Raw genomic sequence first — 27,447 nt, forward strand, 5'->3', positions numbered from 1 at the left:
CTAAAGAATCTTTTGGCTCTTTAAGATGTTTTGTTGTTACACTCTGTTCTTGAATGTAAACTTATAGCATGTTGTAAACCCATGAATGTGTTTCTTGATTATAAACTTCAACAATAATAGAGCAATTTCCTAGAGAGTGTTCTTAACTTGGTAAGATGTTGTGAAGTTGTTTTTCTTAATCATAGAAATAATTTTGTCATCATCCACATTAGTTTTGCACTCACTCAGGCCTTTTGGTGTTGCTGAGCTGGTCATCCCATTCCTTATGTTTAATAATGAACCAGGTTATTGATTTGAAACGCATTTTGGCATCTCTATAAGCTGCAAACAGAGAGATGCCAAACTGTGTTTCATTGTTCTTACATCAGTGACAATAAAGATTTATTCTATTCTATTGGCCTCCCCTAAAATTGATTTATTGTCCTTTTTAGCCTTCTGATAGCCTTCTTCACTTGCACTAACATCTCTGAGTCTCATATTTTAAATTACAGCGAAAAGCTTTAAAATATAAACTCAAAACATTTAATCAAGTTTGGATATTATGTCCTGTTCACTTATCATGACAGAACATGGGAACAGGCCTCACCTGGCTATGAAACTGCTTGTCAATCCATTGTCCAATTACTTTTAAGCCTCTGAAAATGGGTGACTATAGAGAATGCCTGTAATTAAACAGTTAATGCAAAACGTTTGTAAAAACTCCTTTAATTAAAGCGGGAAATATGCAGCTTGATTTTGATTGCTTGATTTAAAATCCACTGCTGTGGTGTATAGAGGAAACACCAAAAAATTGTTCTTTTGTTCAAAAAATTAGGGATTGCAGCTGTATGTGCTGACATATTCTTTTGTAATAATAAACAATAGCAATCAGTATTCCGAACAATGGGCTTGTTTGCTGACCACATCACAAAGGAGAGAAAATTTATATCGCCTTAAAGTTGTGTTTACGTCACTACACATATATATTAGGCCATATTGGAAGTCTACTGAAGAAATTAACAGTCTCACAACTTCTTAGAATACATTTGCACTTTAAGATTATGTTAGTCCTCCATCTCTACCATGTTCATATTATCACTTTGTCTGCAGCAACACCTCCGTGAATGAGCCATCTTTAATGAGCTTTAATGGTTATTATGGATTACTTTACTTTTGTACATAAACTTGCCTTTTACACAATTTTCACAAATGATGTTTTTTAAGGACACGAAATTCTGCTTATTAAAATGTTGTTCATTATAGCAGGTTAGTTTCAAAGTTGCTGTAATTCGACTTTCAGCCTGTAGATGACAAACAAGACATGCTCGGCTGCAATCCGAAGAGCAGCAGCAATAGCAGACAGATTTAAGCTAACGCTAGCTACAAAAACATTTTCTCTTCACCCCAATTTGGGGTGTTGTCATTCGTTGGTTTTTTAACGTATTCGAGGCTGGCTTCACTGGCCAAACATGCAGAAATATGAAAAGCTTGAAAAAATCGGGGAGGGTAAGTTTCAGACTTTCGTTTTGGTTAATTTCGCAAGGTTGATATTAGTTAGCCTAGCATGCTAATGTAGCATTCATGCAGGTCGAAGGCTAAAGTTAGCTAATCTTTAAGTAATATGTATTCGTTAATGTATGTCCCTGTTAACCACATGGAAAAATTGCGAGTTTTTACTCGCACTACTATGTGCTAGTAACAGTGCCAGTCCGAAAAGCTCTGCCTTCCACTTTTTCTATATTAACGCTAGCTAACGGTGGGCATGTAGCGAGCTAATATTAGGACCCCTTAGCTGTGCCCATTCATCGGGATATGTGGTTTAAATACATTTTGTCTGCTCCATAGGTACATATGGGACCGTTTTTAAGGCAAAAAACAGGGAAACCCATGAAATTGTGGCTTTGAAAAGGGTCAGGTTGGACGACGACGACGAGGTTTGTTCTTTATAAAATGATGTGAGAGTCACAGTGTTTGTTAGCTAGTAGTTAGCAGGCTAGTACTAAATGGAAGCTGTTTGTTTTGTTTTATTAAATTAAAAAAAAAAAAAATCTTTTAGGGGGTGCCTAGTTCTGCTCTGAGAGAAATTTGTCTTCTGAAAGAACTGAAACATAAAAACATTGTCAGGTAAGTCTGCCAGAAGAGCTGAATGCCTCCAGTTTGCATGTAACCCTGATGTCAACAAACACCAACAGAATGTTATTTTGCCTTTTTTTAGACTACATGACGTTTTGCACAGTGACAAGAAGTTAACCTTGGTTTTTGAATACTGTGATCAGGTGAGTTGGTCACCCCTAAAACGCACTATATCTTAATATGTACCTTCTGAGGCTAATATGTCTCTCTTCTCTGCTGCAGGATTTGAAGAAGTATTTCGACAGCTGCAACGGGGATCTAGATCCTGAAACTGTGAAGGTGAGGCATAAACATGAAGCACATTTAAACTATGTAAACTTGACTGCTTAAAAGCCTGTGTTATGCGTAAAATTTCAAATTAACTCCATATTGTTGATGCTGTTTGTTTTCCTGTACAGTCATTCATGTACCAGCTGTTGAAAGGCCTTGCTTTCTGTCACAGTCGAAATGTTCTTCATAGAGATCTGAAGCCGCAGAATCTCCTCATCAACAGAGTGAGTGTTTAGGTGCATTTGGACTTGATGGCTGATAAACATTCATTGCTGTGTGGACTCCATCAGTATACTATTTCTTTAAAGTGAAAACTAAGTGAGATGGACACTGGTTTTCTTTGTGAAAACAAACACCACTGAGTTTATCATTGAGATTCTGTGTAATATCTTTTGTTTTGAAGTTCATTCATTTGAGCACTGCAGCTTACTAGTGTCTTAGTTTACCATGTGTGATACAGAGATTGCATTCACGGGGCGACGATGAAATGATAATATACATAATATAATTCAAAAGGAGTGGGATTTAGAATAAATTTAAAAAAACAAAGGTGTTAATATTGCCGTATTAACGTCAAAATGTTGTTAGATTGACTCAGGGAGGTGAGAATGTGGATACAGACATGTATCCATTTATATGCTTTGATAATTATAGTAAGAATTGTTTATCTGTCTGTAGAACGGAGAGCTGAAGCTGGCTGACTTTGGTTTGGCTCGAGCTTTTGGAATTCCTGTGAGGTGTTACTCAGCAGAGGTAGGTTATACATTATTAATGCAGAAGGTAATAACAGCTCACTGCTTTAAACTAAAGACATATGACCAGTGTGAAAAAGCATAATTTTAATGCTTTTTCACACTTTTAATCTTATTTTTAATGTTGTGCAAACTAATGGTGTAAGAATACTTTAAAGCTGGCTATCCAAGAAGTATTGGTATCCAAAAGGTTAACAATCTTATGATGAAACATACTTTCTCAGTTTTTAAAACAAAACCACTCTTCCTGAGTAAAATGAAAGCTTCCAGCTTTGTTTGAGAAGTGCGCTGACCTAATTACCTCAAGATCTAAATATAAAAGGAAGCCAGAATACAGCACAGTATTTACATCTAACCAGTAGATTCCCTTAAACTTTCTCAGTGTTTTATTTCGTTTTTAAAATGTGCTTTTTTTGTTGTCTCTCATGTGCACACATTTAAAGTCCTCAATTTGTTTCTTTTATCTTTATTAATTTGTTTAATTAATGATGAAATGGAGTGACGCATGTCTCAGCATGTGGGTGTTTGTTTTTTGTTATTGCTAAAGCTTTGAGAGAAATGACGAGCGAGGCTTACCTAAAAACCTGGCAAGCGATTCTCATGGGGATTTTGACCCAGGTTGACGTTGCTGATCTGAAAATATAATAAACAGAAAATCTAGAGGAGACCTGAGTTTGAAGCATTGAGATTTTAAAATATAATTTACATTTAAGAGGATGTATTGCTTTGTGGCTTCCACAGTTGCTTCTTGTTACGTCGACATACTAAAAAAGTACGAGCAGCCTAAACGTAGTATAGGGTTTGTTTTGTTTTTTTAAGTTTTTACTTTATCCACAATATTATTCAGCTAACCCTAATAAAAGCCAGTTTTATCATATTTAGAAGCAAGGACTTAACAACACTGTACTTTTTTCATTTGTCGCAGTTGGAAAAACCTGAAATCCTTTTCTAGCTGGAAGCTCTACAAGTATAAGTTTTGTAAAAAGAAAAGTTAGTAGTTGTTTTGTAGCAGGTAGTCATGTTTAGTAATTTGCACAACAATTACTAAGGTGAACTTTTGCACTTTTTAAACTAAAGCATAGTCACTTGCAGTCAGCCCACACATTTGCTCTGAAAAGTGGAATTTTTCTATAATTGCATTTGATTTTCTTTTTTTTGTCCTTTTTTTTTTTAAACTCCTGTGGTGCCCTCCAGACAACTCATTTTCACAAGTCCTTGGAAAAATTAGTGTGTGACACAGCAGCAGCTTTTTAAATTGCCAACAAGTTGTGGTGGAAAGCAGAGGGAGATTTAAATGTGCCATTCAGTATTAGTAACAGTGTTGCCAAAGTAATTTCTTTGTGAAACACACCAAATGTAAAACCCACCTCAGAGAGCTGTCATTATGCCCAACACTTATTTTAAGATTAGTCTGGTTGTGATAATATAATTTGTTTTGATTTGTTTTTAGGTGGTGACATTGTGGTATCGGCCTCCGGACGTGCTGTTTGGAGCCAAACTTTACTCTACCTCTATCGACATGTGGTCTGCTGGATGCATATTTGCAGGTCTGTGTGTGTGGTTTGTGGAATCAAATGAGGAGAAAATTAAACAAGTAATCCAATAATTTGGTGCTGGGTGGTAAGGCCACAAATGTATCTCTTTTTAGGATTCTGGTAGTTTCATATTATATTACAGTATTATTAAAATTTAAAGTATTACTTTTGAAGGTTCCAGTTCAGGTCACAGTGTGAGCAGGTGACCATAAGCTACAAAGTTAAATACAGCAGCCTGGATTCAACTCCAACCCAAAGGCCTTTGAAGTCTATGCAGAAATAGTGTCATTGTCCTTTGTACATATAAATAAACAGAATGTTTATATTGTACAATAAGAGGCTAATAAGGATGGCTTGTTTTTTCCATTCATAAATAAAAATCAATATTTTAATAAGATAAAAATAAAAAAAATAATTTATAGGAATGTAATAAAGCTCTTACTTTATCAATAAAGTAACAGAATAATTGATGTAATACTATATACAAGTAATAAATGTGCAAACAAAGATTTAAGTTAAAGAGTTGCCGCTTGTCCCTGCTCTCTCTCCCTGCTTTCTTGTCTAGTCTTCTTTAAAGTCGCTCAACATTTAAGTAAACAGTTATATTGTGTAGTGGTTGAGGCCAGGATCTTTAAAGGATAGTTAGTTGTTTTTTTGTGTTCATGTTTTGAATGGTAACTTAATTTGATGCCTTTTTTTTTTTTTTTCCCCAGAGCTGGCTAATGCTGGAAGGCCTTTATTCCCCGGGAATGATGTGGATGACCAGTTGAAAAGAATTTTCAGATATCCTTTCCATGCTAATACAGTACCTACTGACGATATACAGTTTGGTATGTGGGTCTCTGGTTTTTTCAGGCAGAACTACTCATATTTAAATTATTTATGAACAGCAAGTCTTAAAAGTAATGTTAAAAGTTTGTCTTTAACTGCTCTGTACATTGTTGGGAACACCAACTGAAGAACAGTGGCCAACAATGACAAAACTCCCAGATTACAAGGTAGTTTTTTTGATGTCATTTCTTTTGTAAAACCTCCAGTGCATTGAGCTTTTACTGAATTGTTTTTATTCTTTACAAACTCTTTTTCTTCCTTTAGCCATATCCCATGTATCCTGCCACCACCTCACTGGTGAATGTGGTCCCTAAATTAAGTAGCACAGGACGGGATCTACTTCAGGTACTCGAAAACAAATTTGCGCAATATTTGAGTAGCTACAGTAAAATGATGGAAATCTGTTATTGTAGCTGGGTTATTCCATCTAAAATCATTGTGGGCCTTCTGCTCAGTCACCTCTGGTTTGCTGAAAGACTTTAGACGACTTTTAGTAAAGTTTTACTTGATAATTTTCAGATTGGTGTTTTGTGTGCGTGTTTTTGTTGTTGTTGTATTTTTTCCACCCCAATTTTTGGACGTGGATATGTTAACTTAAAAATGCAAAATTATATATATAAATATTGCAATTCTTACAATGGTCATCGTGAGGATAGCATGATCCCTGTTTGCCTGTTGCAGTCATGGCTGGGTTAGAGGGTAAGGGTCTTGTATCAGACTACCCTAACCATATTGTTCCATGTGGACACAGCAACTTGGCCTTGCAAGGCTCCTCACATGAAACGAGCTATTAATCCATTCTTTATCACTCCTGATTATGCTGCTATATTAATTTCTATAAACAAAATCTTTTGCAATTATAGTTTATGCATTTTTTATTGCCTCTTAGTACATTTTAGACTAAATCTGACTCCTTCATGGCAATGTGCATGCCTGCAAAGTGGGTTGCGAAAATGCAAAAATAAGCCTATATTTAACAAAATTATTTTCTCAGTTATAATTAGAGTACTCTCTGGAAACCCCAGAATTTTTTTGTATTTAGATTAGACTGTCCAGTGACATTTTTGTGGTGTAACTTGTCACATTCGCTCGATGACAACATGAAATTTGAATAAAATTGGTTTATTTTTGTGACAAAGAATTTCATGTTTATTTTCCATTACTGTGAAAAACATCTACATAAGATTAAAAAATTGTCACTCGATGTCTTTTGCAATAATATATTTTTTAGTATATGCTCAAATATGATACCTTTTATTTTGACTAGCAAATATTAAATAATTTGTTTTTATAGTAAAGGAGGCCAGTGAAAATTTTAAACTATTTGATAGTTTTTAGATATGTTAAAAATGGCCTTGGATTCCAAAGTGTTGGGGAAAAAATGCAGGAAGTGGGTAGGCAGAACATTTAAAAAGAATAAATAAATAAAAAATGAAAAAAAAAAAGCAAAAAATGTGATGATTTGAGATGGATTAACCCAGCTAAAAGTTTTGCTGTAGGAAATCTGATACTGCTATTCACTAATTTAAACTCTATCCTTTGATCTCACCCAGAACCTGTTGAAATGTAATCCTGTCCAGAGGATCTCTGCAGAAGAGGCCTTACAGCATCCTTACTTTGCTGATTTCTGCCCACCATAAATGCTTAACTGCCTCTCGATGAACGTCAGCTGCCAGAATCAACCATCCCCGCTCTCTTTTGGGACTTCAGGACAAATTCAAAACAAGGCAAATCCCTCACTGGATTTTCAAACACTCCCCCTGCTATTCATTCTGTTGTGCCTCTGTGAGGAACAAAGTCCTAGTGTCGCTGCAAGGATTTATTAGCTTCTTTTAAGTTGAAAGCCTGTTTTTAATTTGGCACATACACACTTTCCAGTTAATTGGTACAAATGTGGGACGACGTTGGACCGCATAAACCTTATACCTGTGAAAGCGGTATATCATAATTAAAAATGGCCCTTAGAATCTGTGGTAATCTCATTTGGTGAATTCACTTTGAATAACTAAAATTTTAGTGCAGTACGGTAGCCCCTAAAAAGCCTTTGTAAATATATTGTTTCTATTATGTTTTTGTTTTCAAAGCAGATTTGAAGTCTTGTCATTTGTAGAGGTTTTGATGCCAGTTCCAATATTTATATCTGAAAGTTTACAATATGTGATGGTATATTGACCACCTGAATCTGGTTATTAAAACATATGGCTGAGACGTGTGTGGACAGACTAATTTAATGGTGGCGTTCTAAATGATCTCATACTCTTATGTGGCATGTCTGTACAGCTGTTTACCTATTAGCCATCATATATACATTTACTGATTTAATATTTTTAACACATTCCAGAGGCCACTAATGCTACAGAGCTTCCGTTTACGATTAGACTGCATTAATAGATTTGTGGGCTTTAGAGTCATGCTATTCATTTGAAAATGATTAAGGCATAAGTCAAAGTTTTTGTAACACAAGCTTTCAAAAAGCTTCCGTGGGGGCTTCCTGAATATTAATATGTCATTTGGTAATAATCAAAGGGAAATGGGAATTCCCCCCCAGTTAAAAGCTAAATTTAATTACCTTAATCACTCTTTTTACTCATTAGGTAATGCTAGCTGTTAATCAGACTTAACTGTAAGTGTATCTGTTGAATAAATGACCCTTTTTTCCTACAGCTAGTACCAAATTAAAAACTGACTGGCAACAATGTAGAAAACAGTGAGACAATTAGAGACCGTTTTGATTACTTGGGCTGTACGCACTTTTGTGTTTTCTGATATTTTACATACCAATGCTAAAACTCATTTTCCAATTACCTATTACAAGATTTTTGGATAGCACGAGAGGCTAACTGATCATTTCTATTTCTCAGGCTTTTATTTTCTCATTTTGTATTTATCTTTTGTGCACTTTGTGATAGTTTTATTTCCGATTGTTTAGTTGTTGTTACCTTAAAATACGTTGAACACTGACAGCCAGGATTATACCAATTAACAGTAAATGGGCTAATATATATGTGTTAATGACTAGTGGACCATTGTTGAACATTTTTATTTGTTTTTTACATTTCTATCACCATGACACTAACACTTTTCTCAAATGCTTTTCTAACAGTTGTTAAAAATGGAAAAACAAACCCAGATAATCTGCTGATAATCTGTATGTTTGCGTAGTAACTGTTTTTGCACCATTAGCTGTTTCCATTTCAGTTAATAACATGGTTAACAGCTCGCAGTATTATTTTGCTTATGATTGTTACAGAGCTTCTAGTCATCCCATAGAAATCATCCATAATGAGCTGTGTTTGAAGTAGCTGTCTTAATAGGAAAGGGGTTCATTTTCTTTTCGCTGATGTAAAACAAAAAAATTGATGCATGTATTTATTACTGATGGAATATCCACTTTTTAATTTTTGTTTTTGATGTAGCACACTTTCATTTAGTACAAAAACTCTTTGAATGATCTGAGTATGCTCCAGTCTATTGTGTTTTGCAAGCTCTTTTTAGGATTTTCAAATGTTTGAAGGTTGTGTGTGCGTGTGGATTAAGTTATAATGAAAAAAACAAAACATGTTTTCACTCATCCACTTGTATTGGCAGAACATTTGCAGAACATTTGACTTTAAACGGCTTAAAATAGAATTTGAACGATGAGTGTATTTTGCACTTTGTCTAGTCTCTGCTTTTGCTGGTAGACTGTGGGACAAATGTTTTATGTATATTTCAGCTGATAAGACTCAGTATTCAGTAAAGTCAACATCAATACAAGTTTGCTTTGATTTAAAACAAATTTCCTGCTTGATTATTCAGTAATTTGGGGGGGAGGGGTCTTAACTTCGCATGTCATTTTGTGCAGTTATTGACAGAGTGATCCTATAGCAGTGCACATCTTAGATGAGAAGACGTTACAATCATCTATAATGAAAATCACTGGACAGTAGAACTAAATACATGTTATTCAGTGCTGTATACTTCTCATGTTCTTCTGCTGCCACTCTTCTAATATATAGTCCAATAAATTTTGGAGGCAAATATGAAAGGACTCCAGCCTATATCAAAACCACACATTAATAATGCAATAATGCATTATACAATAAAATAATATTTTTGCGTAATCAGTGGCACTTAAGGTAAATTTGGTTATAATGCTGATGTTCGTGAAGGTTGAAATACATTTTGCAGTTTGTTTTCTACATTTTCTTGTAGATTCCATGTGTTGAAACAGGTTTCTTTATGTCTCACCTTGTACATCACTGAGGTTTAAAAAGAGTGCAATTCCACCATCCAGACACACGAATAATTATTTTTACTCTCCAAATAATTGTGATTGATTTCACACACAATGGATAGGAGTATGGGTATAATAATTATACAGTAAGATCCATAATTTGTTGGACAAACATAATTTTTGTAGTTTTGCCTCTTCAAATCGTCACAGCAGTGTCTAAATCAATCAATAAAGGCTCTCAGCTTTAATTCAAGTTGCGTGAACTGTTTACGAATTACAGCTATTTTTATACACAGTCCCCATTTTTAGAGGGTGAAAATTAATTGGACAGTTGATGGATGAGCTGTTTCTTTGCCAGGTGAGGCCTGTTCACCTGTTATTTAAAGGCAAAGGAAGCAAACATGATATCAGTAGTTAATTTAAAGTTTTGTATCGTAGGTTACTGTAATTGTAAATCTGAAGGTCAAGTGAGGGACATCATCATTAGGCTGAAAAACAAACCTTTCAGAGAGACCAAATCAACAGTTAGCTATGTTCTTAAAACGAATGATAGAATTGGCCAAGAACTTTTACAACAAGGGTACAAACCATTGGTTACACTCAAGAACCAGAAGGCTAGATTAGACTTTGCCAGAAAATATCTAGAGCTTGCACAGTTCCCGAAAACAACCTTTAGTCACCTAAATCCAAGGTTAACTTGAATGTCAGATCTGATCTCAACCCAAGGGAGCATCCTTTTCAGTTATGAAATACAAAGAGAATGCAGAAAGATGCACAAACTGAAGATGGTTACGGTAAATAAATGGCACAGACTAGACTTCAGGCAGTCACCGAATCCAAATGAGTTTCATCTAAGTGCTAAAAACAATCATTAAAATGATGATAGTTACTGATATCCTATGAAAAAACTAGGGTCTAAAAATGGCTGTAATTTCTCAACAGCTAATGTAAAACTTTTGTTGCAGAGAAAGTCTGCACTTCAATCACATATTATAACAGTTAATGGGAAAACTTTCTCTAAAACCCCTTGAATTAAAACTGGAAACTTCCATTGTGTGATTTAAAATGCACTGTGATAGAGTACAGAGGCAAAACGACTACTATCATATTACCACTAGTGGTAAAAAAAACAAACCCTCCTTTGCAGTATTTATTCTCCCTTGTTAACTGTTTAGAATATTCTGTTGTGCTTTAGCTTCACTGTAGACTTTATCAGGTTTATTTAAGCTGGATGTTACCTTTTTTTTGCTGGCACATAACATCCTCTGTAAGTACTGTTTAAAAAGAAAACAAACATCCAATACAGTTTTATTTAAAACTGACTACGTTACACATAGTTAAGTGTGTTAACTATTTAATGTACAGCTTAGAGTTAAAATCACATATCTACAATAAAATGCACAAATAGCATATAGAGCCAGATGAAACAACTTCTTGTTCTCCAGGTGTGTGTGTGTATGTGTGTGTGTCTATGTGTGTATTGGCACAGGAAAATCTTTGTTACCTGTAAGAACCTGTCTTAAAGGCACATTTTAGTTTGATTTCAAGCCACAAAGTTTAATCAAGCCACAAAAAACTATTCTTCTGTGTATTGCACAGTCCCAAGCCTGGTTAGAGGAGGATTCTTACATCATAATGATCCAGGACATTGTAGTGCAGGATGTGGAGAACGCTATTTTGATTCATCTGACTCCAAAGAAAATACACTTTGAACAGTACAAAGTGAATAGCATAGCTAATATTACATTAATAGATCAGAGATAATAGGAATACACATGCAAGGAGGAAAATGGGCGATGTGCTGTAAATTATTAGGATAAAATCAATCAAATTCAGGTATTTGATGGCATAAATATATAGTGGACTTTTTTTTCTACTTGGCCGTAACTATGCTGTAAATATCCATGAAAGATTAGTTAATGAGAATAAATAGTTAAGGAATATTTTCTGCCAGCTCAGATACACTCTACTGCTTCTTTGACTGGTAGTAAGGCAGGGGTGGGGCGAGAGAGAGGTAAAGCCTTCATATCTCCACAGTTTGCGGTAATGTTGGGTCACTTGTAACCCAGCAGCATCACACACACACTCAAACTCATCATGGCAACACAGCATCAGAGGAGGATCATTGTGTAACATGAATTGGCATCTGCGTCTCTTATTGAGTTCATGATGGTTTATTTGTCATATCATACATCATTGTTGCAGGCGGCAGCTGCTCGGTTTACATCCATCACAACTGTTTCATACATCACAAACTGATAATTTGGATCCTCAATCAATCTTTTTCCGGTCAGTTTGCTAACAGTGCTGTCTGATTCAGTGCATTTATTGCTCGTAACACAATACCACTGACTAACCCTTTTATTTCTTAGTGTCTGCTTCCTGAAAGGCAAAAGTTCCATTTGGATTAAGTCCTTCCACAAGGTGCTCTCTGGCTCCGCTTAAATTACCAGTCTTGTTCCTGATAACGCCGGAGCTGTGAGCACACCATGCGTAACAGTGTGTAGTTAAATCTAGAGCCACAAAAGGTAGTTACAACGATAGACGCCCAGTCATTGGCTTTCCAGTGATGGCTGATTTCCAAGGGTTTGTGCTTCACATCAACAGTCATCTAATACACAGACAACAGAGTAATAAAGCTACAGAGTTATAAACACCACTCACTTGACTGGCGTTATACATGAAAGTTTCACGAAAAAAAGGTTCCCAGTATTTATAGTACCTACAAATCAAAACCAAAATATTTAAATAACACGCTCTGTGTTATTTAAACGAGAAAGGAAGTAGACTGACACGAAGGTTCGAAGAAAAGTTGTGTACATGAGGAGTAAGATGAGTAAATATAGAGTTTATTATACTTGATCATTTATACATCACAAACTGTTATTTGTGACTTATTACATATTCTGTAATCATAATAATAATAATAATGATAATCGTAATAATAATAGGTTACAATGGTAAAATTTTACAATGCATTTCTAATATAAATCAACTAAATGGGGCTGAGGTGCAGTGAGTTGTAGATGTATTGAGGCAAAGTCTCTTGTACCTAATAAAGTCTGCCTTCCATGTTGTACTCAAAGACACTTGATGGTCCACCTAGATAGAAAGTCCAAATTCCTTGTGGTGTAAGAACGGATGAAGAAAGATTTTTTTTTGTATTTTAAATTTATATATCTATATTTATATGTATATATATGACGTGTTTCACATGAGCAATGTAGAATTTCTTCATGGCATTTGATTGTGGGTATTTACAAATTTCTGTCAAGTTTAGGAATGTCACCAGCAAGCCTTTTAAACTCTACTTACAGCATTTTCAATAGAGAATAGATTACTATCACAGGGGATTGTGCTGATGAATCTTTAAGACATTGTGATGAAAACAACTGAACTATTAGGAAAGGCAAAAGAAATTCCGATTGTTTCTGTTGGAGCGAATTCAATTGAAAACAGGGCCAGCTTTTATGGGGACAATTTCTGCAGCAACTATATAAAAAAATGGAAATATGACTGAAAATGAAATATAACAGTACAATCAACTGCCTTTTTTTGCCTTCTGACTTTTTTGTTTTTTACCCTCACTGTCTTAAAAAAAGCCTAAAGTCAACAAAACCATGTAGTTCAGGAGTCTCAAAACAGCATATATACAAATCATCAAGTTCCTCTCGTGTTTCGAAGGTGGGTAAGCACACATGTCTAATTAAAGACAATTTAAAGCCCCATAGTAGCAAAAGGCAACATTCAACACTAGTCTAGTGTTTTAATTCACGTCAACAATCAGCTCATTAAAAGTGGAGCAGATGTCTAAAAAGGCTCTTCCGTTAAAACGTGACTGCTATAAGGTCACTCAATACAGCATTGGTTCGATGCTGGAGGCATAACACTGATAAACGCTGCTACACATACAAATCCACATGCGTTTGTTTTAACTAGACTGATTGATGTACATCAATACTAGCACAGCAGTACCACGTGACTCATTGCAACACAGTTCAGATTCCTCTTTTTGAACACGTTTATCCTCACGTATTGTATACTCGATAACATAAACAAATCTACTGAATGAAACATGAGTAAATTAACATGGATGCCTTGACATGGCAGTTAAACCTGAGTTGTGTTTTGGAAGTGGTCTCTTTTGTTTCTGATGATAGTATTCTATTTCTATTCAGGCATTGATAAACTGTACTACGCATTTTGTGAGCATACACTCAAGAGCCTTTCTCTGTTAAAATGATTTCACAGTTTGCTGTCAAGTACCCAGATGTTCCACCCCGTCCCCAACCCCTGCTTTATGTTGTCAACAAGCAAACTCCTCAAAGTTGCCTATAGTCGGGTGACGAGGTAACATGTTCGGCGTGAATCCGAGACTGTCCGAGTGACTCCGGAGGGTGTCACAGGTGCTCTGCAAGAAACAGAGAGGAGGGGAGGAGGGGAGACGAGTTCAACCGGGTTAAGGGAGGAGCGATGCAGGGAGCGATGATGATGCAGATGATGGAGGAAATAAATGAGCCGCAGGTAAAAAGAGAGCAGCCAATACAATCGTAGAGGGATGCAGAGGGGAGAAAAAACAAACAATGGAACAAGGAGAAATTGATCAAAAACAGGAAAAAATGTGGGAATGATTGTAAATGAAAGGATAATGAATGACAGAAACATATGTGCACAATGATGAGGCAAAGAGTACAACAGATTTAGGGGTTTCGACATCAGCCACATTGCATATGTTTCATATGTAATGAGAAGATAAATTGAGGGGGTGAGATGATGGGGTAAGATGAATGAAAGGAGGGAAAAGAGAAAGAAAACAGCAGATTTTTAGTCCTGGTTTTACACTAGCATGTGTAATTCTGATACTTATGCAAGTAGTAACATCCACATATGTCTGCATTTTTCGTCATGTACAAAGGCCCTTATTCAGCAGATAACTGCAGATATGTGGATAACAAACACCGGTAGTCCCATCGACAAAGAACCTTCTATCTTTGTGCAAACTCACTGCATGCAGGCCTGCGATAACATCACAAAGTAATGCATCTAGTGATGTTATCTGGCTCGGACCTTCCGATGCATTGCCTCTAAATAAACCTTAGTGCTGCAGGGAAACAAATAGATCTCATGTTGTTCAGAGTTTTGTGCAATTCAATGAATATGTGATATGCTTTCACAGGAGTACACTTTATCCTACGAGGGGAAAAAAAGCATCATTATTTGGTGGAAGGAACAAGTTTTGCAGAGAATAAGATCTTTATGCACTTGGAGAATCCAACCAACTTCAGCCTTCTGTCGGCCCAGCACCCTTCTGTCAAAGCAGACAACAACTAACCTGTTCTTACACGGCGGCAGATATTAAAAGTGCTCGCTACAGCTGGATAATCACCCCTCTCTTTTGTTGACTGCCAACCAAATCATTTGTAACCATGGAGAAAATGATGAATGTGATGATCTCAAGTATGTATGAAAGAGAGGGACAGCATGGGAGGGAGCATCTATTATCAATGGGATGTGCTACCTGGGGGCATGATTAGGCGTGACACCAGGGCTGGTTGGGTTCTCTGGAAACTCCTGGAATAGACATGATGAAAAGAAAGATGGGTGAGGGTGACTGAAATGAAAATAAAATACAATGTAAATGCTATCAGTTAAACTCCCAAGGGAACACGGTGATATCATTAAAGCACTGAAGGAAGGGGTTTCTTAATGAGCAGGGAAGGCTAAAGTCAGTGTCACCCAGAAGGATGTCTCCTGAACAATTAAAGCGCTTCATTAACAGATTGTCTGAGTGGAGATGTGACAGTGAACTAGTTGAAAAAACATAATTAAATGTGAGAAAAAAGAAGTACAGAGGATGGTTTATTGTAACGAGGTGAACACATGACATGAATGGAGCAGAGTGCAGAAGAGAAAACACTATAAAAGCTTGAGTGCATCCCACTAAATGAAAGCTTTCTTTCCTGCTGTTTTAGTATTTTTCTTAATAAAAAAAAGACTAAAAGAATCACCTGATTGATATTTTTGTTTAAAATCTATAAACCTCCACTTTTGTAAAAGACATTAAACATATTTTTTGATCTTTTCCTCTACAACAGCTAACAAACTCAATACTGATCCAAGCATGCAAGAGCACAGCCCTCATGCAGAAACAAAACCACAACTTTCAAACAGATTTGAAGACAGAATTGGCCACAACTTATTTTGCATGCTGTCTTTTTACCTCTAATAATGTATGACAAAGCACAGCTTTCATTTCCAGCATGAAGCCAAGGAATGCAAATTGGCAGATTGAATAAACTCAGGGACAAAAGACAATTTCTGCACTTAACAAAAATCTACTTAAATGCTTTTCATTATGACAGCACCAGAAAAGAAGAGATGTTGCAGGTAGGTATTTATCTGATTTCATTAGCTAAAATAAATAAACGACAGGTTCCTACCGTAACTAGGTAGTGTTTTTAGATGTTTTTATATAATCGTTTTTAAGGGGCTGTTTTAAAAATCCCATTATCTAGGAAACCTGTTGAGCTAGCTCCTTCAAATTCTTTTAGTGCAACTATCTCTGTGAAGGTCGACTCTCTGCAGTGTAGCTCAAGTTAACAGCAAGATAGATCCTTTATAATATTTGGATGCCCAATCTCTGACTGCATATTTTGAGGCCTGTAAAAAACATTGTTTTGCAGGTAGGGGACAGATATTTTAGTTATGGCTTCTCTCATATACAGACAGAGCACATAAGATTATGAAGCACAGTCCAAATCAGATAAAGGGTTCCACACATATTAAAGCTTAAACATGGAAAAAACGCAATTTCACCAAAATTCATTGTAATATTTCCAAGACATGAACCAAAATCAGCCTCACATCTGGAAAACTGTAGTTTCTACCAGTCTCCGAAACTGCTGTCACAGATCAGGCATCCAGATATTTCAGGGACTTCAAGCGCCCATCACTTAAGTTTACCTGAGCTACACCCTGAGATTCCATATTGAAAGTATCTGATATTTGCCTTAAAAATATCGAAGAACCTAGCTCAGGTAGCTTTATAGATAATGGAATTCTAAATATAAAGAAAAAATTATGATACTAAAAAATGTACACTATTTATACTCTTAGCTCTATTTTCAGTGAAAGTTGAGTTTGAGAAAATGTGGATTTTTAAAAAATATTTTGGCTACCATACTGCAAGCAGAAATATATCAGGTCAGCTAAAGTAGAAAGGTTGATACATTACATTTACTACTACTTTTGATTGTATATACTTTTCAGACAAGTTAATTTAACATGCAGTTCTCCTAAAGACTTAAACGATTTACTATATGGCCTGAAGAAGCTTCCTGGCTATCAAAGAGGTAAAACTTAAACCAGCCCTGAGGTGTGTACTACAAAGTGAGATCCATGGCTTAGGGAGCTATGTCGAGTTTTCTATGTCAAGTAGCTTTTTTTTTTACCTGCCTAAATCACCGTGGTAACATGGATAACAGCAGATTCCGAGTTTTCTCGGTTTAAAATATTTAGGAGGCTGGCTGAGGAGCGTGTTTTAAGTGAACCGTATCTGCTGGTAAAATATATTTCATATGTGCAACTTGTTTAGCTAACATCACAAATGAAAGTGTAAAGTTGCTGCAATGCAAACTGTGCATCCCTTTGTCGCTTGAATTTCCATGTTGCGGAAAGAGAAATAACATTTTATAGATGATCCTAATCTGCTGCTAAATCTCGTTTACAATGCTGGAACTGCAGCTGCAACACACCAAGAATACCTGTTCAGTCAATAAAGTTAATTTCACTTTGATCTATTGACAAACTAAAGCACCGAAGTCTCCTTTATTAGGCGATGGGACAGAAACCTTTAATGTTTAAACGTGTCTAGTTTAAAGCTTCAGAGCGCTAATGTGCTGCGGTCACATTAGAAACAAACAGCCGCACTGTTTATTTCGGTGTTAAAATGTTTATTTTATTGCTTTGTGCGTTAAATCACCAGTTTAACGATTTTCTGCAGCATTAGTCTTTTGTCTTATTTGCGACAGTGTTGCATTTTACTGTTATATTTTTATGTTCGTTATAGATATTTACCACTATATTATCATCATCATCATCTATTGACATCTCTGACAGGAGTAGGCAGCACTCATAGGGATCATTTTGTGTGGACAAAGACTGGCTTGCCGTGTCAAACACCCCTTTTTAATTGAGGACACACAGAATGGTGCAGAATGCTCAGGTTAACAGAGAAAGCTGCTAACCACTGACGTTTTAAGTTCTGTCAAGCCAGCAAACACAAAGAAAGCTGGACTTTGTTGAAATTATACCTCTACCTTTTTTAAACTCTTTCAGAGTGGCATTACGCACAATATGATCAATAAAATCTATTTATAGCTTGACAGAAGATATTTAGCACTTGTCAAATGCACTGATATTTTCACAGCGAGTGTTGCGAAGTAGTAAAGTACATGCAGTTAAACTACATTATGCAATAATTTGTTGATTCAAGAATTTTGTTTAGATAAATATGAAAACCACCCACTATTTGCATGGGTGTGACTGTAGTGATTAAAATCTCTCTTTCTATATGTTATAAGCCTTGATTTAACATTATGTCCTGAACAACAGCTCATTGCTAATCCTAAAACGATGTGTGTATGTTATTAATCATTTCCTAACTTGCATAACAGGAGGAGTGGAGATGCCTCTGGATGCAGCGTGCTAAACCACAGGGTTTGATGAAAATGCTGTTATTTAGGGCATGACTGAAACGCCTCGCAGTACTACAGTTTTCATTGCTTTGTTTTTACCATGTTAATGAAATCTCTTTAGAATTTTGGTGGTAAAACCCGGATAACAATAACAACTCTGTAATAGTACAGAAGAGGGTGACGCTGAGAAGTGACTATATAGTGTGGAAATACTGAAAATTGGGTTGGTGTGTGGGATAAAATGAGATAACCTCTGACAATAAACCGAGTTTATGAGTCATGAATAAAATCCAATAGAAACCAGGTCAAACTCTTTACTTCTACTTCTCCATGCACTGAGATTTAAGCGCACTAAGTGGCAAATCACTTGGGGAAAAAAGCTTAAAAAGAAAACGGGCGCAAAGTCAATTTGTTCTTTTGGAATACTTATGTGCATCCCAGATTTTTTGTCATTACAGGGAATAATTTATGCTGCTTCTCATCATGTAAAGAAAGTACTGTATGCGTCTAATACTACTCTAATTATGCATTCCCGCTGTGCAGTAAAAATATGTGCGTATGATTAATGATTGTGTTTTCTAGAAAAATATTTTGTTTCTGCAGGGCTAATTGAAACTAATGATGGCATAATGCCTTCGCTTTCTCTCTGGCGCTGTTCATTAAAAGCATTTCAAGTGTGAGCAGATATTTTGATGTTGCTGTGACCATTGATCCTGAGCTTATTTTGTACATCACATTCACTTCACTCAATCAAGCGTATTCTTAGGGACTAAAAAATTACCAGGTTGTCGCTCTGACAGCGCTGTGGCCGTTTCTTGCGAATGAAGTAACCCAAAAGCTTATCTTTAAACACCTAAAAAACATCAGAAAAGCATTATTCACAGATTCACTCATCCAATAGTTTGCTTTCTTGGGGAGTGAAGAGGATCAATACTGAGGCTGACAGCATCTATAAAGATGAAGCATCGTATCTTGCACAAAAAAAACTGCGTAAAAGCTTGAAGTCTTATAAGATGTTCAGGTTAAGAATACTTTTAGGTATATTTTGAGTAGAATTATTTCCAATTTAACATTTTAACCCTTACATACTGTTCACATCACATATGATATGTTCCTGATAAACAAACATTTTATGTCTTTTCCTAAAGAGACCAAAATACACCAAAATGAAAATATCTTTTATACTGTTCTACATTTGTGCTCCAGGTCAAATCTGACCAGAATCTCTGCAGTTTAACTACATTTATTACATTATCCATGTTTGTAGTATCGTAACCTTACATTTGCTTGCCTTGAACCAATTGTCGTTGTGACCTGGTGCTATATAAATAAACCTGGACTGAATTAAATTGAATCTACTGAGTTGGATCCACCAGCATGGGTCAAATATGGGAAAATGTTGTTTTAGAAACCTGTGAAATTGTACATTTCTTTGTGAGCACTGGTGACAGAGTTCAATGGGAATCTTGTCACTGTCATGAGAATTGTCTGTGTCAACCTATACTGGGAAACCCAGAGAGATGGGTACTTGCTGGTCTCTGAGGGAATCCTGAAGGTCTCTGAACAGTCACGGGGGAATTTCAAAGTAGTAAATAGTAAAACTGCACCGGAGTGACAATATATTGGAACAGCGGTCATACAGGGGTCAGAGTGTGCCCTAACACAGACATTAAATCTGTAAAAGAGTGGATGTGGTTAGCACTGTCCTGAGATTGTTTATGTGGACTGTTGGATTTTAAATAGATCTGTAGTTTGTTATAAACACTTATTATGAGACCATTCTTGACCCAGACCATACTGTGCAGGCAGCTAATATGAACAGCATGTAAAGGTTAAGTAGCAGACACTTTATGCTTTATGCTAAGCTCTCCAGACTCCACAAGAAAGCCATAAGTTCTCTACTACTGAATTAAAAAATGTAAAAAGAAACCCAGAATGAATTTAATATGATCTAAAAACAGAAGAATTCATTTAGTTATTGCTTAGAAATCTTTAACAAAGATCATGACTTTACCTCATATAGGTAGTCGAATATTTCTAGTATTGTAAGAACACTGGCTCCAATAAATAGCCCCATCTGGCCTCCAATGTCACCTACAGAGGGAGAGATTAACAGATATGGGTAATTAAACAATGGTGCGTGAAACCACTCCCCCTTGCTGTCACATTGAATTCTGTATCTCTTTGAGGAATCTGAGCGTAATTGTCAAAACCGTCCAACCAGCCCCAACTTCACAAACGCAGCTGCCCTTGCAAGAGCATCAGATTATGAAAACATGCTCAGCCTGTTTCACGAGTTCAAAGAGGGAACCTCAAAGCACCAGGGATGAACACAATATGCGAAATATGCGGCGGGGGGGGGGGATGCCCGCCGAGGGTGCTGATTCTGAGGTCAGATTTATTTATTTATTTATTTTTCTCACAGCAAATATGAAACTGCAAGAATCTTACCGAGAAGTCCAGCAATTTCATAGGCCTTCTTCTGCTCAATCTTCTCATAATTCAGAGCTTCAAAGAAGATGTCCAACACCAGAATATTTTCTCTGGAGAGAGGACACACACGAGCACATCCATCAGATTTCCCCCAGGGCCATTTTCCCAACAGAACGAATGATAACTTACATCTCTTGCGTAACTATCATTCATTATTGTTACATTGAAGGTGAACGATGGAGACTCAAACCATGCTATACCACAGTACATCCATCCATCAACAGGAAAAGGAAAAAGAGGCCTTTATCTAAATAACTAGCTAATAATACTTACCCAATATATTGCTCAGTTTTGTTGAATTTCTTAGCCAGATATTTAGCAGATGCCTTACTGGGGATCTTAACCATGGACAGCTCCTTGCCATAGCGAGTCATGTTGCAGGGGGTCTGACAGACACAGTAATCGTTGTCTTTCTCTACCAAAAAGTCTGTGGATGATCAAAGTCATTTCAAAATATTGCGATCACTATGAAGAATCAAACAAACCTGTATCCAGAGGCCCTGCTAAAAATATCCCACACAACGCACAACAGAGCTACATTCGCTGCCATCGTTCACTTTCCATGAAAGCAAATAATGACTGAAGCCATAAAACAGAGGAAGGGGGGAAAAAACTCAGCAGGATTTATTTGATATCAGCGAAGCACAGACACATCACAAATCTTCCTAATGGGATTTTTAAACAATGATTTTTACTTTATTGCTTTTGTTTCAGCACAATCTGGAATTAAAGTAATTTGAAGTTAAGGCTCACACAAGTAGTATCTACAGGATACAACAAGCTTGTGGCACCGCTGTTAATGCAAATACCTCACACTAATATTTTACACTTAATCCAATAAAAAAAAGTGTGTGCGCTCACCTAAAGCTGGATCAGCACAATCTTTGTACTGCTCAGGTGTGCAAACGGCTGTGTTTCCTGTTTGAACCAACATAAAAGTGAAAATGATTACTTATTTATAAATGCAACACGAGGGCACAGAGATTTATGTTTTGTTTTTTTTTATTGGTCAAGTAACTCTCAGTTCATACCCGGCATGTGAACCATCCTGCAGTTACAGTTCTCCAGAAGGTACCGTGTTTCACAGTCGATGCGACATGCAGTGATGCTGTACGTGGAGAAGTAATCAGAGTCTATGGGAGTAGACTTGCAATCTCCCCAAGGTGGTGGGAGGTACTGAAGCTGAAAGAGTGAGCAGCACATGTTTTGCCCTCAGTGTATCAGCACACAGGATCACATCAAATAGCATAATGCAAGCCCGGTGTAGCAGAAGTTCAAAAAGGGAGACAACAAGCTGACAAAACCCAACACAAATGTCTTAAAAATAAAAAAAAAGAAAGAAAATACAGAAGCACTTGAATGAAAATGTGCACTCAGACAATACTGGCATAAAACGTCCAGTCGGAACAACATCATCGCTCATGTGTAGCAGCAAGCAGACATCATGCATAACGTTACTGATGCAGGTCTAGGCCCCGGTAGAAAGCAGAGTACCATGGGGATAGAGACAAGCTTACGAGAAATCTGTAAAATATGTAGATACAGACAGGACACCACAATCAATGGACAAATTTTACAACCTTGAGAACGGAACTGAAAACAATCAACGGTTTACTGGAGGATTCATTGAATTTAAGAGACAACATATGGAGCTTTTTTTTAAAGAAAAATTCTTATGTTTATACGTAGTATATAATGGTAGCTTAACCTAAATGAATAATCCAGTCAATGACAGCTTTCTAAAGAGGTTTTACTGTTGATTAACAACCTATATTTTCTCATTGACGCCCATGAGTGTTTATTACACAACTACCCTGAATATCCCTATGAATTTAGCAATCAGGAGATGTAGTGTACACTCAGTTTGCGGTCTCATTAGTGGTAGAACTCTCATTATAAGGTGAGAGCAGGTCATTACATTTATGAATAACTCTGAGAATTCTAAATGAATCCATTAGGGAAGAATATTTAACAAGTGAATTTTAAGGACCCAATTCACACTTAACATTAGACCTCGCCATCCGTCTTGGAGCTGCAGCAGCGTGCCCCATTTTGTGTGAGATCTGCTTCGACGTTAAAGGGACTTCCTCTCTGGTGTGCTGCACAGCGTGGCCTCTAACCACCAACAAGACTTCCAGCCCCCCTTTTAAGTGTCTTGTTTTCTGCCTGCTACTTATTTTCATGACAAAAATAAGCCAATTATTTATGAAGGGCGGCGATGCTTGGGTAGTTGCGCATTCAGCCGCTAACTGCAGTGGGGAGCAAGCCAACAATCTCTGCCAAAGGCTTCTTCCTGGGAAATTTCTCAGAGAAATTACACCTCCATTGTCACATTAAGGTTCACTGTAATTCCCAATCATTTCCACCAGCTCTAACCAGGTGCTAACTCTGACAATGTAACTGTCATTTAGCCAATACAAAGTGACAGAGATAGAGTGCGATTCGCAAAAGAAGTGGATTTAAACTGGCAAACATGATTAAGCCTTTATTGAACTCCATTTCTAGCCCACAGACTCTCATAAGTGGAGATACACTGGAGATAAAACCCCAGTGCAATATAATCAAGACTATAAACTCATGCCAGAGTTCTCATGGGTAATAAAACCTAATGAATCACATTGTCTGGTCCCTGCAGATGAGATTAAGCAGAGGTCCAGTGGATCACCCCGATAACACATATAAGCAAAAACAAAATGCTTACAAAAGCAGATGTGGATGTGAAAGGGTAAAGCCAAACAACAGCTCTGATAAAGACACAGATTTGGATGAAGGGCTCAAAGAAATAAAACACCTTTCCAGCTCTTTGCTGGTGAGGACAGAGAGCAGAGATGGCAACAAGGACAGACTGCAGATGCTGTTACATATCGTTGCTTCAGCCACACAGAGGAGGGGGTGGGGGGTGGGGGGGGTGGTGGGGGCACACATGGGTCCATTCCTTGGAGAGGGCGGGACCAGGAGATGAAAGTGTGGAAGTTAATGAGTATGTACAATACAGTATTTTGTGGCATGCAGCAAGCCCAGTCAGTCATACGCTACCCTCTGCTCTTGGGTGGAAACGAATGTTTGGAAGCCTGGGGCAACCCCGAAGCCCAGCTCGTGGAGGAAAGGAGGCTCTGACTGAGTGTGAAGCTGTACCTTTATGCCGGCCTCATAGGACGTCTCATCTAGGGGTAAGGGGTGAGGGAACACAGCCCACATCATTATCGAAATATAAGAGGAGAAAAAGTAAGGCAAGGGGACAGAAAATGACCCCTCCAGGCAAACATCCTGTTGTCAGAGTCCCAAGCAGGACTGGTAGGTTGTCATTCAGCCATTCTCTTCTTACTTTCACTCAGTCTTGAGCTACGCTTCTAACTGTTGGTGGTGGAGTATCGATGTTTCTCTTTGCTCACAAGTCAAAGTCTCTTATTAAAAATTAAACTCCTCCGACAGAAGATTTACAAATGTAAAGCCTCGAAATCACGAGTGCTATTATTCTTATTGCACCGAGAGCAATGTCACTCGTTGGACACTGAGTGAAACGAATGCAGGCCAGAGTTTATAATGACAGTCTAATTAAGTCATCACATCGTTTAAGCCATAAACACGTCTTTCAGCTGTCAGTGGTGTGGGCGCTCATGTCATGATTGTAAATGGCAAACCATGCACTTTTGCCTCCTGGAGGAAACTCTGTGATGGTGAGTAACAGACCAGGTTTATTCTTTTTTTTGGGAAATGGCTGAATGATGATACACTCTGAGCACCAACAACATTTGCAGAGAGAAGGAGAGAAAAACGAGAGAAAGATACATTTCTATGCAAGTTCCCAAAAGTTACATTTGTCATCTCTTGTGGTGTCCATGTGTCTGTTTCACGAGACCAACCGTGCCTCAACCATCCCATGTTATTCTGCTAGCACGCTGAAGCTTGTGAGGTGAACGAGCCGATTCAATTTAGGAGCAAAATCATTTAAATTAGGCTTAATTAACTGCTAAAGAAACTAAGTTAAATCACTGCTCAGGCATCCGTTACATCATGACTTCACAAGAACTGATTATACGGTGGAAATTTTTAACGAGCCTGCGGCACAAATACACTTGATCTCAAAGGTAATCACTGCAAAAACCTAAAATCCTCTGTGGCACCGCCGCCATTTTCTTGGGACTTACACTGAGTGCTTCTCTGTTTGTCAGTGGATATTTCCTTATTCTGTCAGTGTTTCTGTTTGAAAATCAAAGACTTTTCTTTGTCTTTGTGAGCTACGCTAGTGTGCACAAAAGCAACAGAGTCTGAATTTGTTCTCCTGGCAGATCACATAAGCACCGTATTGTTTCATTAGATTTGGATGAAAAATCCATGTGAGCTCAGCGTTATGACCTTGCACACGGGCTTTTCAATCAATTCGGGCTTAACTATAGTTATTACTTTTCATCCTTCAGCAACGCCAGTGTTGTGGACTCGGTCAAAAAACCGGCCACGGGCCATTTTGCTTCTCTTTTTACCGTGTCATCAAATCATAGCACATATTAAAATATGTCTACAAAACAGCCGTGGGTCATCTTTCTCATCCAATAACGCACGTTTTTTCCATATTACTGGTGTTGGGAGAAAAAATAATGTAATGAGAAGTGCACCAGGCTCCTTTATATGGTCCAAACTGACATAAACAACATTATGACAGTTTTAGTAGATTTCCTTTAAGATATAGTCAGCTTTTAGCTAAATGCCGACCCCAACAGTTAGTCATAAGAAAACGTTAAGTCTCTCTTTAAAAACCGTAAAGTGTGGGTTTTTAAAAAAGAGTTAATCAGCGATAATGTCAGATGATTAAAGACTGCTGAAGTTGGCTGTGTGGATTAGTCCTCAATGTTTTTTGCTGGCTTCTGTTTGACTCTAGTGTCACTAGAGATGATTTTCAGGGCTGCAAATAAAAAGCTGTTGTCCTTTTTTTTTCTCCTGAGCTCCAACTAATGAAGACTCAATATAAAAAAGTAAACTAAACACCCTGAGCTGCTATATATTTTTTGCATGCTGTGCAGTCTGAAGCTTTTTTGGCTCTGATAAGCACAGTATGCTCGTATTCCTGCATGCAATCATTACTTGACCCTGCTCTATCAGTACTTCTTGGTGGCTATAACTAAGTTTCATTTACTCTAACCCAACTCATCGGCTGTCTATGTAACACATTAGACGCGCATCTCAACACAAAGGTAATACTAAGATCTGGATCTGATTTTGCTCCGCGCGCTGTGACACAGAGGTGATGGACACTGGCTGGCAAGGGTTTTTGAGACGAACACAGGATGAAGCAGAGCAAAAGACGCTGGGGTCGGAGAGGAGGCCGAACGTTAGGTACCAGTTGCTGCTGACATGACACAAAAGTTTGAAAACCAGGTGCCACACCAAATCCCAGTTGGTCAATGAAAGGCGGCTCGTCCTGGCTGTGGATCTGAACCTTGATGCCTGCTTCGTAGGAGGTCTCATCTGTGGATACAGCACGCCAGAAAATACAACAACATGTACGGTCATCAACGGAAACCAGTGCCGTTTAGCGATCCAGCAGTCACATTAATCCAGGGTTTCTACCCCTCCGCTTTCATCATATTAATGGAAACTAATATAAGAAATAAACTCTTGTGTCAGTGTGCCGGTTCAATATCAAACAGATTTAGAACCAGAATTAATTACATGCTATTTATTTTATGAATATATGGTCCCGTTATGTTGTGGCCCACCATAAATGAGAAACAATAAGTCAGTAAATGCAGTTTTATTGGGTCTGATGTCAGTTGTAGACCTGGAGAAACATATCAAGATGATAAGTGGTTAACCATGGTAGTGCATCACTTCTTTGTCTGCTTCAGTGTGGTGCAAAAAAATATATAGGCAAAGATTTATAGGTAAAGTGAGAGATGTACAATATTCCTCTGTGGAGCATCCATTTGTCATGGAGATGACAAAATGCTGTGGCAGTTGTCAGGACTTCGGGGATAAACCAACAAGCTGATGAGATTTCCACATGGAAATCTGCGCAAATCAGATGTTACTGTAAAAATGCTTCACTGACCTGTCTCGCCCCAAACAGGCAAGTATTCATCCTGCTGAATATCCAACATGATCTCCAAGCCGTTCCCCGTGCCGCCCTTTAACGTGGTCAGCAAAGGGTTGCCATCTAATCCCGAGTTGAAAGTGTAGCATTTTCCATACCGTGTGTAAATCTGTAAGAAAAATAGGACACACACAGAGAAAAATAAGCACAAATAAAAAGTTCAATTCTTTTCACGGTGCAGCAGCACGAGCTATATTACATGCCAGTCTCATATTGTGCAGGACAGGTAATCATTCCAAAGACTTTGTGATTATCAGAGAAGGCAGCGCAGGTTTTAAACAGGCACCTGGCTCTGATTTGAGGAAGTAATGAGTGCTCCTCAGCAGCAGCTGAGTGATTTAGACTGAATTTACTATTTTGCCATCACTTAATGAGAAACATATGAGGGGGAAGCTCTCTGGACACACAAGCAGACATTTTTGTATTTTGCTTTATAAATTCTGCCAGGAAAGCT

At 37.4% G+C, this 27,447-nt stretch overlaps 2 protein-coding genes across 7 annotated transcripts in view; one reads left to right on the forward strand and one right to left on the reverse strand.

The window, feature by feature from the left end:
- Positions 1 to 1,103: 1,103 nt before the first annotated feature.
- cdk5 (cyclin dependent kinase 5) lies at positions 1,104 to 9,278 on the forward strand. Its single transcript, XM_006786349.3, has 12 exons — positions 1,104 to 1,485; positions 1,825 to 1,913; positions 2,036 to 2,103; positions 2,195 to 2,255; positions 2,335 to 2,391; positions 2,511 to 2,606; positions 3,061 to 3,135; positions 4,585 to 4,681; positions 5,383 to 5,452; positions 5,607 to 5,667; positions 5,765 to 5,845; positions 7,054 to 9,278. The coding sequence occupies exons 1-12, from the start codon at positions 1,449 to 1,451 to the stop codon at positions 7,138 to 7,140; spliced, it is 879 nt and encodes a 292-aa protein (XP_006786412.1). The 5' UTR covers positions 1,104 to 1,448; the 3' UTR covers positions 7,141 to 9,278.
- A 1,785-nt stretch (positions 9,279 to 11,063) lies between these two features.
- The window catches only part of asic1c (acid-sensing (proton-gated) ion channel 1c), a 109,545-nt gene continuing 93,161 nt past the window's right edge, over positions 11,064 to 27,447 (reverse strand). For 3 of the 6 annotated variants that reach the window (XM_006786353.2, XM_035906103.2, XM_006786350.3), the window contains exons 2-11: positions 26,952 to 27,102; positions 26,241 to 26,368; positions 21,937 to 22,087; positions 21,767 to 21,823; positions 21,179 to 21,332; positions 20,864 to 20,955; positions 20,427 to 20,506; positions 19,194 to 19,265; positions 15,235 to 15,287; positions 11,064 to 14,127 (exon numbers count right to left, since the gene is read on the reverse strand). In XM_006786353.2, coding sequence (XP_006786416.1) covers positions 14,049 to 14,127; positions 15,235 to 15,287; positions 19,194 to 19,265; positions 20,427 to 20,506; positions 20,864 to 20,955; positions 21,179 to 21,332; positions 21,767 to 21,823; positions 21,937 to 22,087; positions 26,241 to 26,368; positions 26,952 to 27,102 — 1,017 coding nt within the window. In that variant the 3' untranslated portion in view covers positions 11,064 to 14,048. Of the gene's footprint in view, positions 14,128 to 15,234; positions 15,288 to 19,193; positions 19,266 to 20,426; positions 20,507 to 20,863; positions 20,956 to 21,178; positions 21,333 to 21,766; positions 21,824 to 21,936; positions 22,088 to 23,941; positions 24,070 to 26,240; positions 26,369 to 26,951; positions 27,103 to 27,447 lie in introns of all 6 variants that reach the window. The other 3 variants (XM_006786354.2, XM_006786351.3, XM_006786352.3) reach the window with 2 other exon arrangements.

This window comes from Neolamprologus brichardi, chromosome 18, assembly GCF_056152115.1.
Source record: "Neolamprologus brichardi isolate AB-2024 chromosome 18, ASM5615211v1, whole genome shotgun sequence".
In the NCBI taxonomy this organism is placed as follows: domain Eukaryota; kingdom Metazoa; phylum Chordata; class Actinopteri; order Cichliformes; family Cichlidae; genus Neolamprologus; species Neolamprologus brichardi.